The sequence below is a fragment of the Ictidomys tridecemlineatus genome, chromosome 1 (genome assembly GCF_052094955.1).
Source record: "Ictidomys tridecemlineatus isolate mIctTri1 chromosome 1, mIctTri1.hap1, whole genome shotgun sequence".
Taxonomy (NCBI): domain Eukaryota; kingdom Metazoa; phylum Chordata; class Mammalia; order Rodentia; family Sciuridae; genus Ictidomys; species Ictidomys tridecemlineatus.
The window spans coordinates 211,589,138-211,604,924 of record NC_135477.1 but is presented as its reverse complement, the minus strand read 5'-3'; the positions used below and the strand labels follow the sequence as shown (position 1 = coordinate 211,604,924).

At 37.8% G+C, this 15,787-nt stretch overlaps 1 protein-coding gene across 7 annotated transcripts in view; it reads left to right on the top strand.

The window, feature by feature from the left end:
• The window catches only part of Mast4 (microtubule associated serine/threonine kinase family member 4), a 554,645-nt gene that overhangs the window by 146,081 nt on the left and 392,777 nt on the right, over positions 1-15,787 (top strand). For 6 of the 7 annotated variants that reach the window (XM_078015707.1, XM_078015703.1, XM_040273127.2 and 3 more), the window contains exon 2: positions 3,645-3,798. In XM_078015707.1, coding sequence (XP_077871833.1) covers positions 3,645-3,798 — 154 coding nt within the window. Of the gene's footprint in view, positions 1-3,644; positions 3,799-15,787 lie in introns of those variants that run through there. The other variant, XM_078015744.1, reaches the window with a different exon arrangement.

The window sequence follows — 15,787 nt, the reverse complement described above, 5'->3', positions numbered from 1 at the left end:
AATGCACAGTTTCAATGTTTTGTGTTTTATTCTGGCTCATGTTGGAATTAAAGGGGTTTGCAAAACAAACGTAGGGAGTTTTTCAGCAAATCCATTCACCAAGAATCAATATTTACTATTGGTGAATGAAATAAGGACATATTTCTGGAGAACATATTTCAATTCTGGATATCTGTGACTAGTAGTGTGCTAGATGACAAGGGAATGGGATCCGGGAGTTGGCTCTAGAGATTGTTTGCTTAGGGAGGGAAATTGCAAATGTTTGCAGCAGCAAGTGGAACAAGTCCAGGCTTTGATGCCCTTGAGCATCAGTGAAAGTTTCAAGGTGACCTCCATCTTTAGTTAAACCCCTTATAGTGCGAGTGCTGGGGGAATTTGGAAAAGTTGGAAAATATTAAACTGAAATCAGTTAAAGAGCAATGTCCAAAATGACATGTTTGATATGCACCGTAAGCTCTAGGGTGTGATGGAATGTTTTTAAAGGGATTGTGAGTGTTTAAATCAGGACAAAAATGGCAAATAAATTGTGGGGCTGCAGTAGACCCTTTTAAGAATCTTTGACTAATTGTAAAAGGAATACGAAAGCCACTGACAACATAGCAAATTTGGAAAAATGATCTATTTAGAGAAAGCCCTGTTGGGAGTGTGAACTGATAGGAAGAAGGAAATGGGATCCTGGAGCACTGCACTATTCTTATTGGTTTTTCTGCTCATAGTATGTTTGAAAAATTTGCAGCCCTCATAGTTCACTGCCTCAATTTCCCCAGATTTAAAATAATATGCTTCTCTTGGGGTGGTGATTCTTATTTAAAACCCTGGCTTATGGACTAATAGCTTGTGGCTATATATGTGATGAAAGAGACTCTTTTTCTTTATCCTACACCTTCCTGTTGAATTCCTTCTTTTTCAAAATAAAAAGACATATTTGTCTCGTGTCTTTTATGACTCGGTTGGAAATCTGCAAGGAAATTACATAATTCCTTATTTAGGAATAATTCCCTTCCACTTATTTTCCACCCTCTGTTAATTTGTAATATAACAATCTTCCCCTGAGTAATTAATTGTAATTCTGCAAACTGAGTGAAAAATAAGTAGCAGAAGCTGATGAACCTTGAACAATAAATATTTGTATTTTATGCAGCTGCCACTAGTAATTAAGAGAAAATAACTTAGCAGAATAGACCCTAACTTGCTTGATTGCTTTGAGCGGCGGTCATCCATTCTGAGTGCATTGACTAGGACTAGTAGATATTACGGAACATTTTGTTGAATGTCTATGGCACATTGCCACCTTGTGGCTGCAAGTTTCCTTGTACTGGAGAAGAGCAGCTTTAATGTTAAGTCTACATTATGTAGCCTGATTTTTTATGTTTTTCCTGGTATTTATACTGTACATTGCTCTCAAAAGATTTGAGGCATCTCGTAAGGATATGTAGAATATAGTATTGGTGAATTTAAGAGAATATCACATAGTCTCAGAAGAGGCATGCTAATGTGTTTATGGGTGAAGACCCATAATCTGCAGCTAACACCCACTGCTTCCATGAGTGTGTGTACATGTGTGTGCGTGGAGAGAGGGAGAGAAAGCAAAGGCAGTGTGGTAAAAGTTAGCAGTTCATCATTGGCCAGTGGAATGCAGGTGCTAATTGCGTTTACTCATAACCACTTTTCCATAATTTCAAGTTTTCTTCTGACATTTTTCAAAGTAAAAAAAAAAAATTGGCAGGAAAGAAAAATTGGGGTAAGGACATAATGTGGAACCCAAAAGAAGGGAAAAATAACATTTGCATTGTATGATGGTCTGACTACAATTGAACCATGGATTGGATTCTGACTTCTCTAGTAACCAAAAGGTAGCTGTCCAGGTTTCCCTGGCTACAACTCTTCATCTACAAAATTTAAGGGCAAAATATCTGAGGGTAGATGGAATTTCCTCCTTGGAGGCCTTTCTAAGTAGGACACTGATGTAATGAACGGCAGTCTCAGCAAATACTTTGCAATAAGTACAACTTCCCATTTGTAAGGGCTGTTTCTTTTAAAAGTTCACTCTTGAATTCCTTTCTCCTCCTGATCTGGCTTTGATTCTGGAACAGATGAACTCCTACTAGTTATTCAAGGGCCCTTCACTAAAATTCTGATTAGAAGTTGAAATATAGTAAAGTACTAGTTGGCCAGGAGTATGATCCAGTGTTTAATGAGAAGTTCTTGAAATTGAGCCTTTGGTTGTCACTAATGAGCCCAGTTGAGCATGGAGCAAAGTAGACAGTGTCTAGCAACCAGTGATGTCTACTCTATCTAAACTAACTTGGGAGAGGATATTCATAAGCAAGATCAAGTTTCTTACTGTGCAATGATGTTGAATGTGGTACAGTGGTGTAGACAACAAGTGGATGGATGGCCTATCTCTGAGTTTCTTTTTATAAATACATTTGTGATGGTCTTAATATGAAAGAATTCAGATGGGTGTAACCATGGGAGCAGCACTTTCCCCATGAAAGCAGAACAAGTCTCAGTGAAACATTCCTTAAAATGCCTGGCTTTGAGCATTGCCACCCTCTGCGATGTTTTAACATTTCTACAAAGTTAGTCATTTTCTGTGATAATTGGAATTTCTGCAAATATCTGAATATCTTTTTGTTGCATATCCTTAATATATATGTGCATGTGTGTGTACATGCACACACATGAATATTTTTATCCTTTGTGACTATCTAGACGCATATATATGCATTTGTACTACCTCTGAGGTGAACATCCAGAAGGTCAGCACTTTTCAAGTATGAAAGATTTTCTTTCTTTTTTTCTTCTTCTTCTTTTTTAACACAATGCATTTATTTTTATGTGGTGCTGAGGACCGAACCCAGGTCTCGCCTGTGCTAGGCGAACGCTCTACTGCTGAGCCACAATCCCAGCCCCTGAAAGATTTTCTTATAAAAGCAGAACAGATCTTGAAATAAGTGTTGTGACACAAGGGATTCTTTTGTAAAAAGCTGTCTCTTGAAGTGGATATGGTTTCTCTGATTCTCATGACAGGTTTTCTTTTTAAAAGCCGTGAAGTGATGTTGGAATGTATTGATTTCCATTAAGGGCTATGGTGCTTAGAAATCTCTCTCCTGAACCTATATTTGTGAGCAATACGTGAATTTTCTTTTGTGACCAACTAAAGACCTGGTCTCTTGCTTCATTATAGAGCAATATGCTTCAGTTTGGGTTGAGAGGACCATGGTCTAAAGAAAGACATATTTTATTTATACAGGAGACTTAGAAAACACATATATGCATAATTCAGTCGAAAATTCCATGAAACAGTACTTTCCCTTCTTCATTGGACAGTGATAATTTCCATTCTGTTGTACTAAAAAATACTGATTACAAACAACTCAACTTGATTTCATGATCCACTAGTATGTTGTGACCTGCATTCAAAATCCTGTTACTGAGATTTTGAAGCAAGTGAGACTGTCTTTCAGATGAAAGACAAAACAGTGAAATCCTGAATTTTCTAAGTATCAAGTGAAAAACAGCGTTGGGAGGAAGGGGGGTTTAGAGGAGGATAAGAAAGGAGGCGAGTGTGAGCAGCGTCTTTGATTCTAGGTTGTGTCTAATGTCCCCACTAAATGTTGCTACTGTCCTTCTGTGTACAGCTTGATCATATCCTGTCCCCACCACCCATGCCATTTCGGAAATGCAGCAACCCAGATGTGGCTTCTGGTCCTGGCAAGTCACTGAAGTATAAAAGACAGCTGAGTGAGGATGGAAGGCAGCTGCGGCGTGGGAGCCTGGGAGGAGCCCTGACTGGTGAGTCATGAGTGGCTTGGATCAGGGAAGGATTGTGCTTCTCTGATAGGGTCCTGGATGGCCACAGGGTCTCATGTGAGAAAATCAGCCTGCAGACCACTAGGTACAATCTCATTCAATCCAGAAAATATTTAAATTGGAGCTTTTATTACTCAACTTTAATGAATATAACTGACATACAATGAACTGTCCCCATTGTGCATGTACATATGTATGAATTTGGGGAAATTCATGCACCAGTGTAACCACCACTGTGATCAAAATATAAAATGTTTCCTATGTTCTTTCTGCTTAATACCAGCCCTCACCTCATCCTCTAGTCTCTGGGTCCATGGCAGTCATATATCTGAAGAGTTTTATATAGATGGAACCATATACTATGGCTTCTTTTGCTCAGCGTATTGTTTTAAAGATTTGCCAATGTTGTTTCCATCAGTAGTTAAGTGTTTAATGCTTGTGTCTGTACTATTTAACTTCGTAAGAAACTATCAAACTGTTTTCCATAACTGTGCCATTTTCTACAACCAAAAATGATGAATGAATAAACCAATCACTCTGCTTCCTTACTAATCTGTGGTGTTCCCAGTCTGTGTAAGTTTGGCCGTTTTTATGGTCTATACTCTTGTCATTTTGTGGTTTTTCTTTTGTATTTTTTTGACTATTTGGTTTTTAGCTTTCTGGTACTGTAAGAAATACCCGAGATAATCAACTTAAAAAGAGCTTAGTTTTAGAGCTTAGTTTTAGAGGTTCTAGTCCATGGTTGGTTGGTACCATAGCTTTGGGCCTGTGGCAGCACACCATGGTGCAGAATGAAAGAAAGGAAGAGTAATGGGCTGGGCCTACACCTTTACTTTCAAGGACAACCCTCCAGTGATCTGAAAATCTTCCCATTAGGCCCCATCTCTTAAAGTTTCTGCTACCTCCCAGAAGCATCACACTAGCATCAAACCTTTAATACATGGACCTTTGGGGGACATTCCAGATCCACACTACTGCAACTAGAGAAGTAGAACATCTTTTCATGTGCTTACTGGACATTAATAGATCTTATTTTGTGAAGTATATTCTAATCTTTCAACCATGTTTAGCTCATTGTTATAGTTAATTAAAAAAAAAAGTCCAGTTAGGCACCAAAATACATACTGCATGTTATTTATGAGACAGCAGTAAAAGCACTTTTCAAAAAAATTTTTATTTGTTCTTTTTAGTTATACATGACAGTAGAATATACTTTGACATATTATACATACATGGAATATAACTTCCCATTCTTGTGGTTGAACATGATGAAGAATTATATTGGTCATGTATTCATATATGAACATAGGAAAGTTATGTCCAATTCATTCTAATCAGTAAAAGCTCTTAAATGTGAGAGATTTAAAAATCTGGTCTCTCAGAATTAGAGAATAGAATAGTGATTACCAGAGCCTGGGAAGGGGAGGTTAGAGAGAGTTTCTAGGCACCAGGGTACATTTAGATTGGATGAATAACTTCTCATATTCTACAGCACAATAGGCTAAATATGGTTAACAACAATTAATTTTTGTATAGTTTAAAAAGAGCTACTAAAGAAGATTCTGAATGTTCTTAAACACACAGAAATGATAAAATGTCTGAGATGATGGATCTTCCAGTTTCCCTGATCTGATCATTACACATTGTGTAACTATGTTGAAATATCATCATGTAGCCCATAAATGTTTACAATTATGTGTCAATTAAAACTCATATTAAATGTTTTTATTAGTACATTATAGTTACACACTTTGACATATATATGCATAGAATATAATTTGTCCAACTTCAGTCCCCCGGGCTTCTTCTTCCCTATTTTCCTTCTTCTCCATCCCCCTACTTCTACTCTACTGGTCTTCCTTCTGTTTGTTTATTGTTTTTTTTTAATTGGTGCTTTATACATAAAATTCATTGTGATATGTGAATATATGTACATAGCATAATTTGGTCAGTTTCATCCTATAGTTTCTCCCTCATCCCTCCTCCTCTATTGCTTTCCTCTATTCTAACTGATCTCTTTTATTTACATGGGCTGCTCTCACCCCATTTTGTTCCTTATTTTACTATAGCTTCTGCATCTGAGAGAGAACATTGAACCCTTGACTTTCTAAGTCTGGCTTATTTCACTTAGCAGGATAGTCCCCAGGTCCATCCATTTACCAGAAAATGCCATAATTTTACTCTTCTTTATGACTGAGTAAAACTCCATTGCATATATTTATGGTATTTTTCTTTATTCATTTATCTGTTGATGGGCACCTGGGTTGATTCCATAACTTGATTATTGTGAATGTGCTGCTATAAACATTGGTGTGCCTGTATCACTATAACATGATTTTAGATCTTTTTGATAAATACCAAGGAGTGGAATAGCTGGCTTATCTGGGAACTCCATTCCTAGTCTTTTAAGGAATTTCTATATTGTTTTTCATAGTGGTTGTACTAATTTGCAGTCCCATCAACAAGTATGAGTGTACTTTCTTACCCACATCTTTGCCTGCACTTATGATTGTTTGTATGTTTGATGAATGTCATTCTAACTGGAGTGAGATGAAATCTCAGTCTAGTTTTGCATTTTCCTGATTGTTAATAATGTTGAACACACACACACACACACACACACACACACACGTGTGTTAGCCATTTGTATTTCTCCATTTGGAGAAATGTCCTTTTTGTGTGTGTGAGGGGGAGTGTGTGTGTGTGTGTGTGTGTGTTTGCCAGGGGGATGTTCTTTGAGTTCTGTACATATTAGTGAGCAAGATCTTTTCCCATTTCTTTAGGCTCTCTCTTCATACTTTAGTTTTCTTTGCTGTGCAGAAGCTTTCTAATTTGATGCCATCCCACTTACTGATTCTTGTTTTTTTTTTCTTATACTTTAGGATTATTAAAAAGGAAGTTGGTGTCTGTACCAATATGTTGGAGTATTCACCCTGTGTTTTCTTCTAACAGTTGGAAAGTTTCTGGTCTAATGCCTATATCCTTGATCCACTTTGAGTTGACTTTTGTGCAGGGTGAAAGATAGGGACTTAGGTTCATTCTTCTATATATGGATATCCAGTTTTCCTAGTACCATTTGTTAAAAGGCCTTTCTTTTCTCGAATATGTTTTGACACCAATTAAAGATAAATTTAAAACTTGCAAAACATTCTTAAAAAATTTCAAAACCAGAAAACCCACAAATCACTTTCTTTAACTCGAAAAATAGCCAAATTAAGATATTTTAAAACAAAGACCTTTTTAAAAACTCCTCGTTTAAATTTTCATATTAAACTCAACTTTAAAATCACTAAATGTTAGGTTCCTTTCATTTCATCAGACTGCTTTTCTCTCTAAATACACATATTTTGGAAGAACTCTTATTATTTTTTAAATCTGAGACTGAGTTTTGTCTACATACCACAGTCTTGTCTGCCAGTTTATAAATCGTCTGGAAAAGCAGTTGAAATGCTCGCATTTTTTGAAGAATTATGGATTTTAACTTTCTGAAGATGAAATTTCTGGGAACAGAAATGCGGCTGCCACATGGGCTGTAGAGTTGGAGCATTTGCAGTGAGGCAGTGCTGGGGGTGGGAGGGTCTGACCTCTGGCCAGAGGAACACAGTCCTCAAACACCACTGTGCTTTCCTGAGGTTAAGGCACAAGTTTTCACTTGAGTCCTTCTGATGTTCTACTAATGCTTGTTCTCATTTTTTTTTTTTTTTTTACTTTCCTTTGGTAAGTGCAGACTGTTTGCTATTTTAAGTGGGACAGTCTAAATATTATTTAGTCTAATCTATATTTTATAGGTAAGGAAATTAAATCTTAAAGACACCCTGTGTTTATTAATTTTAGTTAGAAAATTTACTTTGATTAAACTTTTTTTTTTTTTTTGTATTAGGATTGAACCCAGAGGTGCTATACCACTGAACTGTATCCTCAATCCTTTAATAAAAAAAATACAAAGGATTGAGGAGACCGGCCTTGAAGTTGAGATCATTCTGCCTCAGCCTCCTGAGCTGCTGGGATTATAGGTGTATTCCACTGCACCTGGCTTAAAGTATTTTTGTCCAATAAGAGGGGGCAGTAATTGTGCTCACCATTTGTGCTAGAGCAGTTTATTTGAAAGCTTTAAAGTGCTGCAGAGGTGTAAGTCTTGCTGCAGATAGAAGACTTGAAGCATGAAATTTGGCCTTTAGCTTTATTAAAAATAAAAAAGATTTGGTTCTCATTTCTTAATGGTAGCAGCTCTAGCAATTTTATCCTTACACAATTAGGTTGCTGTACAATAATTTTTGGTAATTATCTTTGTATAGTCAATTTTTTAAAATGTTTAATCATTCTTAGAAGAGATTTAGAAAATCCACTGAACATCAGCTTGTTTCTGAAAACAGTTCCTTGGAATTTGTATTGGAATATGAGAAAAACATTCTTAATTGGTCCTCCAGATAGCTTAGCTAAGGATTTAATGAAGTAATATGTGCTAAGCACTTAGCCCAGTGATGGGCAGCTATTACTATTATGTATATAAGTAATTGAATTTGGGAGGATTTGGAGTTGATGGGAAGCAGAGGCTCATGAAAATCAGTTTGGTACCCTTATTATGTAGATTTCTACTTTATGTTCTTCACTGAGTTCTTGTGAAGCCAGAGCTAGATAGGGTACAGAGAGGAAGCATCATCTCTGATCTTAAAAAAAAAAAAATGCAGTTTCCACTAGTTTCAGGCAACTATAAATGTACCTTGGGCATATCCAGTTGCTAAACTTAAATTAAGTCAAACTGAACTTGCCATCAGAAGCCTTTGACTAATTTATTCTGTTACTTAAAGATGAACCTGCTTCCCATTGCTTAACTTTTACTCCAAATACCTTTTCATGGACAGAATTTGACTTTGCTTAAAACTATGATTTTGTGAAGACTTAGTTTATTGTTTGAAAATTTTACCATCCAGTTATCATTGATAAGGTTTACTCCACTTTTAGCTCTTCGAAAGGAAGATTTATGATGTATTTATTTATTTGTCCCTACCAATAATCACAGCCTACATTAAAAGCTTATTATATAGCAGGTACTACTATTAGGGAACTACATTTATTGAGTTATTTAATTCTTATGACATCTCTGTGTGTCTTTGAGGAAGGTGCTTTTTTGATTAACTTGCAGAAGTCATATTGCTTGTAAATAACAGAGCCAGGAATTGCAACCAGGCATTGTGGTTCCACAGTCCATAGTCACAACCAGCAAGATGTTCCTAACATAATACTTACCAGGATGTTTAAAATAAACTCTAAGTTCCAATAGGATCAATGAGAATACTCCTAGGTGGAAAAATCTTTGCTCAGTTGAAATCTGGGGCTGACTCATGTGTAAGGCTCTGGCTCCCTTAATTATAAAAGTCAATGAAAACTAGGCAATTAATACAAATTAAAAACCTTAAAATTTGCATTTGTTAACCCAGCAACTCTATTTCTAGGGATTCATCACAAGGAAATAATCATGCGTGTGTGCAAAAAATTAACTGTAGTGATATTTAAAGAAGTACCATTTATAATAATTAAAATTGCATATCACCTAAATACTGGTCAGAGTATTGACTAAACATATTATGGCATACACATAAGGTGGCATACAAGTGGGACCATTAAAAATAATATTGTTAACAATTATTTTAACATTGAAAGAGGCTTATAACATTTATTTAACGTGAAGTCCCACTGTTGAATGGTTTCATAGTATTGCATATTTCCTATGACTTTCTAAAACTATAATTATATAATTGCATATTTGAGGGAGAGGAAAACAACTTCTCTCTGCTAAGGAAGATTTTTCAAACTAGCACGATGGTTGGCTCCCTTCTTGCATAGGCACGTGAAGGACACTGTGGCTTTTTTTTTTTTTTTTTTTTTTTTAACATCCTGCCATTCAATCCATGAGAAAATGTTTGCCCCTGAGTTTTTTGGTACCATTCAGTGATATATTAATCACTGATAATTATAAGGAAAGAGCCAAATGAAGGAAATAAAGAGGAGAGGCAGCTCAGCAATAACACAGATTTGGGACAAACCTGCGGTGGGGGCTGGCCAGTGGAGGCTGAGAACCGTCTTCAAGGTACCAGGGCATGAGGGAGTAGGGGAATTTCTGCAGCTAAGCCATTGCTGGGGATTGTCAGGGAAGGGCCCTTTTGGTCCTCACCTCCATTCTTTGAGGTGATCAGTGTTCCATGTTGAATGAGGTATTTTCAGGATTCTAGTCCCAGATAACAATTTCCTTTCTTTGCATGATGATGGAGTCTTGTCTGGGATTTAGGTCACGCTGATTCAGAGTGACTGTGAGGTGCCTCTTGTTATAAAATGGAGAATGTATTTCAAAATAGCTTTGCCCTGTGTCAAGTTCTCCCTAACAATAATGAAGCCACATACCTTAAAAAATCTCAATTGGTCAAAGGTCATCTGGGATGTGGAGCCCATACTTGGCTGTTCTGCACTTGGTTCCAGGACGAAGTTTGGGTCCACATCTGCTCTGTGTGTCTATCAAAGACGTGATCTTTTGGTAAGTTGCAGGAGCATAGAGGACAAGTCCATCGGTAAGCATCATAACTGCTAATTTCCTCTCAGCCAAAGCAAGTCACATAGTCAAGCCATGTGTCAGTGACCCAGAGTCAAGGGCTGGAAGCATATTCCAGACACTTTGATTCCTCGGCAAAGATACAGAGATATAATGCTACTGAAACAAAGAAGAATTGGGACCCATAATTTAGACTATCATAGTTAGTTTCTCTCCCTATCTTTCTTTCTCTCTCTTATCTCTCTCTTTTAAATATCTTTTACAGTAAAGATGTTTTCATTTACCTATATTTTAATAATATTTGTTCAAAGTAAATGATTTAGAGCCTTATAATGAAAAGATACAGAGCCTTATAAAGAAAAATCTAAGGCCCACACTTCCCTAACTAAAGTTTTAAATCACCAAGAGTATTACATTAAGAGAGAAGGAAACATGGGACCAGGGTTGTAGCTCAGTGACAAAGCGCTTGCCTGGCACATGTAAGGCACTTGGTTTGAGCCTCAGCACCGCATAAAAGAAAAAAAATAAAAATAAAAAAAATTAAATATAGGTATTGTGTCCATCTATAACTAAAAAAAAATTGAAAAAAAAAGAAACAATTAGTGCTATTTCTTTTTTGCAGGGCTGACATTTAAACAACAAACCTAGTGCTTGCTATGCCTATCACTGCCTGAGGGGAAATAATTTTTTTTTTTTTTTGAGGCTAATGATGTTTTCTGTCTTTATGGCCTGCAAAAGGCACCCAGGAGCCTGGTGTAAAAACTGACTGAGGGCTGGGGCTGTAGCTCATTGGTAGAGTGCCTGCCTCACCTGTGTGAGGCACTGGGTTTGATCCTCAGCACCACATAAAAATAAATAAAGATATTGTGTCCATCTATAACTAACAACAACAAAATTGACTGACATTTGGAGTCCCCTGATGAGAAAGGGAAGCATTATTCTAATCATTAGAGACCCTTAAGTCTGTGGGCAGGGATATGAGGTAATGAGCCCTACCATTCACAGTGAGGAAGCTGCAGAATGGGGAACAGAACCTCAGGATCTTGAATCCTGGCTTCTTGGCTCTTTTTTTTTTTTTTTTTTTTTTTTGGTACCAGGGATTGAACTCAGGGGCACTCAACCACTGAGCCACATTCCCAGCCCTATTTTGTATTTTAGTTAGAGACAGGATGAGTTGCTTAGGCCTTGCTAAATTGTTGAGGCTACTTTGAACTCCTGATCCTCCTGCCTCAGCCTCCCAAGATGAAAGGGGAGTTCAGGTGTGTCTGGCCTCTTGATATGCTGATGAGTGCCCCAAATCTTTGTCTTACATTCCACAGCTGTGGTGTGTGCCTCAGCCCTACCAGTCAAGTTGAAGGATTCATTTCCTAGTAAGGATGGTTCTGTTTTCCAAAGGGCATTCAGGTGGGTTGGAATATAAAAGAAAGAGGAGTCTCTTTCTTCCTGTAGATTATATAGGAATGTAATTTGCACATAGTGCTAATAAATCAACTTTGTAGACAGTATAAACTAAAATTTCTAAACTCTCAGAATGTTTTATCCTGGCGGTTGGGGGGAATTGAGAAATTTTTCTTTTCTGAATTACGAAAATCAATTTGGAATCATACCTGCATATTTTTCTTTTCTTTGTCCCTTTTTTTCTTTTTCTCTCTTCCTTTTCTTTCTTTTTTTTTTTTTTTTTTTTTTGGTACCAGGGATTGAATCCAGCATCCCTTAACCACTGAGCCACATCCCCAGCCCATTATTTATTTTAAGACACGGTTTCACTAAGTTGCTTAGGGCCTTTTCCAACTTGTTGAGGCTAGCTTTGAACTTATGATCCTCCTGCTTCAGCCTCACAGACTGCTGGGATATAGGCCATGGGCCACAAAGCCCAGCACACCTGAACATTTTAAGTAAGGCATTTCTAAATGAATTTTACTTGAAGAAGGAAAGGAAAAAAAAAATCCTAGAAAAAAATTTTTTCCTTTAAAATTAACCTAGAGGCCCTTGTGTTAGAGTACTGTGTAGCATTTAACAGGTTTCTCATCCTGAATATCTCCTTAATTTAAGCAAGTTTGAAAATATTCAGATTAAAGATAATTTATGTAAAATGATGATTTTATGGTTAATTTTGGTATTTAGTAGATATTGCACCTAAATACAAATTCTATACTCATATACTTGCTAGTTTCCTCACTTTTGTAACCATCAAAAGAATGCCTATATAAAAATGTTATGGGTTGGGACAAAAAGTATCAATAGCTTAACACAATAGTAGTTTATTTTTTGTGCTTGTGAAATCATTCTAGAATAAATATTTTTTTAGTTAGGGGTTCCCTTTAAAGTCCTAACTTGGGAGAGAGAGATTCATTTTAATTCACATTCTTTTGCCAGGATCCAGTCAGATAGTCATAGCTGATGGGTATGTGGTGGTGGGGTGCTAGGAAAAACAGGGTCCTGCTGAGCAGTACCTCAGGGACCAACTGCACAGAAGCAGGGAGAACATGACACTAAGTTGGGGAGACTGGGAGAAAAGAAGATTTTAATGAAATCAGAGGATATGAATTCAGTCTCAAGTGCCTATGAGACATGTAGGCACACAAATAGGACCGTGGAGTCACAGACACAGAATCCTCATTTTGAAAGGAAAGGAAGGCAAACTACATATTGGCTGCATAAGATGAAGATAGAAAAGTGTCAATGGATTTGGCCACGTGGTTGCTGAGTGACCTTGAGAAAGTAATGACATGGTTCAGGTTGAAGTGAGGGTGGAGTGGATTAAGAGAAAATGGTATTTCAGGAATTAGAGCTCCCTTATGTGTCTATAGATGAGAGCAGAGAGAGCACTTTTGAGAAGTTTTGCTGTGAAAGGAGCTAGAAATAAAAGGTGTGGGCTAGAAGAGACACAAGAGGCCAGAGAGAGCCGTCCTGCTGTGGGAGCCACTGGATGGCATCATAAGGTGTTGAGGATGGTGTGGGTGATACCCGTGATAGCCAAAGAAGCAAATGCAGGACTGGGACATCCAGAGCACTGGATGAGGCACTTCCTCCATTGTGTCAGGAAGGAGGAGGAGAAAACGGATGTAAAAGTAGGTATTTTAGGGACATTATACCACATAGAACCATTCAGCAATAAAAAGAAATAGGCTATGGATACAACAACCTGGGTGGCTCTCCAGAGCATTATACTAACAAAAACAAAAGCCAGTTCCAGTCGGTTACATGCTGTATAGCTCCGTTTTTATCTAACAGGCTTGAAATGACAAAATTAGAGAAATGAAGTGATCAGTGGTTTCCAGGACTGAAGGAGCAGGTGAGGTGGGAGCATGAAGCATGAAGGATGAAGGTGGGCAGCAGCATGAAGGATGCTTTTGGTTGTGGCAATGTTCTGTATCTTGACTGTTTCTGGATCAGTACTTTTCTTATGATATTGTGCAGTAGTTTTTCAAGATGCTCCCAAGGGGGAAACTGGGTAAAGAGGAATATTTGGGATATTTCTGTATTCTTACTACTGCATATGAATTTGCAATTATCTAAAAAATAAGTTTTAATTTTAAAGTGCCTCTTTTCATATTACTGATTTTAATACATTTGGGTTTTTTGAGGTGTGGTGGTGCTGGGGATTGAACCCGGGGCCTCATGCATATTAGGCCACTGAACTCTACCGCTGAGCTGTACCTCAGCTGCTTTGTTTTTTAAGGTAGTTTAATAGACTTGCTTTATTTTTCTTCATTGCGATGTGAGAGACTTGAATGGGTGTCAGAGGGTTATATGGGAGCGAAGGAGAGAAGGAAGTGTGAAACAGTTATGATGAATAGAAAGCAGAGCTCTGAGTGTAGAAGGTATTTCTTGGGCGCATTGACACCAGTCAAACGCTGAAATTGTGAATTGAAAGTAAAGCCTGTCTACATGTTTGAGGAAAAGGTTAAGGCCTCAGGGAAATGTTGATACTGGGAATATGGAATCCATGGGACATAGCAGAAATCCCTGGTCAAGGGATTTCCTATTCAAGAGAATGGTGGAGAGGGTGGACCCGAGCCTTATAGGAAAGAGAAGTTTTGGCACCTATGGTGGGATTTTTCAGGGCTCAAGCCAAAGCCAGTGGGGGAGCTTGGACAGCGGTCTTGAAACATACTATTGGGTGTGATGGGGCTGAGGAGTGAATAGTGGATGGGCTCCATTTCCCTTAACTGCCCCCTTCTGAAGGATGCCTGAAACATTAATGTTTTGAAATCTGGCACATTTTGAAATTTTCAAGGGGCAAAGATTGTCACAATTCTTAAAGTCATTGCTTTCTTGTTATACTTTTTGAATTCTTTGGCTCTTGGCTAATAGAGAGAAAAAAACAGATCCACAAATAATTTATATTTAAAGTTTTACTGATTTAAAAAAAGTTTGCTTCTACTTGTTTTATTGTTTAATACTTGTAAAACTGTGCAATGAAGGCATATAATGGAGAGCCGGGATTCTTTTTAGTTGGTGCAGTCTCTGTTTCAGAACTTATAAAATTGTGAAGTTGTTCATCATTCAAGAGTTTATGAAGCTGGGGAATGTCTCTACCCATTTTTTTGGAGTCACCAGGCCATAAAAAGGCAATTCCATCAGCATTTTCTTCCCGGTGACAGTGCATGGTTTCAAAAAGCCTTTAAAGCCATTCATGGTCTTTATAGCTCTTGTGTCAGTCCATAGATATGTGTGTGTGTTTATACACACACACACACACACATACATACACACGTATACATACATACACATATGCACACATATTTTTTCTTATCCATATGTTCTTCATGGAAGGTGAGTATTTTGGTGTATTTTTGTAAGTGTCTGCAGTTTTTCTCATCGGGATAGAAAGGTCTCCTGAGACGGGCTTAATGGAACACACAGCTGTCACCCATTTTGGCAGATGCTGCCTCCCAGTGGCTCTTTGTCAGGGAACCTTCTGCTGGAGCTCATCTTCCATGCAGATGGTCTCCTGATGAGTCATTGCCCCTCTAACGTGTGTTCATACCCAGCTTCCCAGGCACTGGGTCACCCACTGTGTAGTAACTGCCAAGTGGCCTCCATTTTTTTTCAGTGGCAGGTTGCTTGCTCCCCATGGACATGGACTCTCTCCTTTAGGCATTTTGTACCATGGAACCCTTTTGAGAGGCAAGGAGTCAGGCACAAATGCAGAATTAAAGAAAGAGGCTTAATGAAGACTGGGAGAATACTGTGCATTTCCTGACACTCAGAGACATCTGAGAGAGGGGGTTATTTTCTTTGATATATTAGTGAGCTTTAGAGACTACTTCAGCAAATCTGGCTTTTCAGAAACTCACTTTACAATTCTGTACAGATAGGATTCAAAGGACCTAAAACATAGTTCTGAGTGCTAATTCTGACCACCTTAAAAGGGCTGGTTTATGATTCTGTGCCTTTTGTGGAGCAGAAGATAGATTGGGC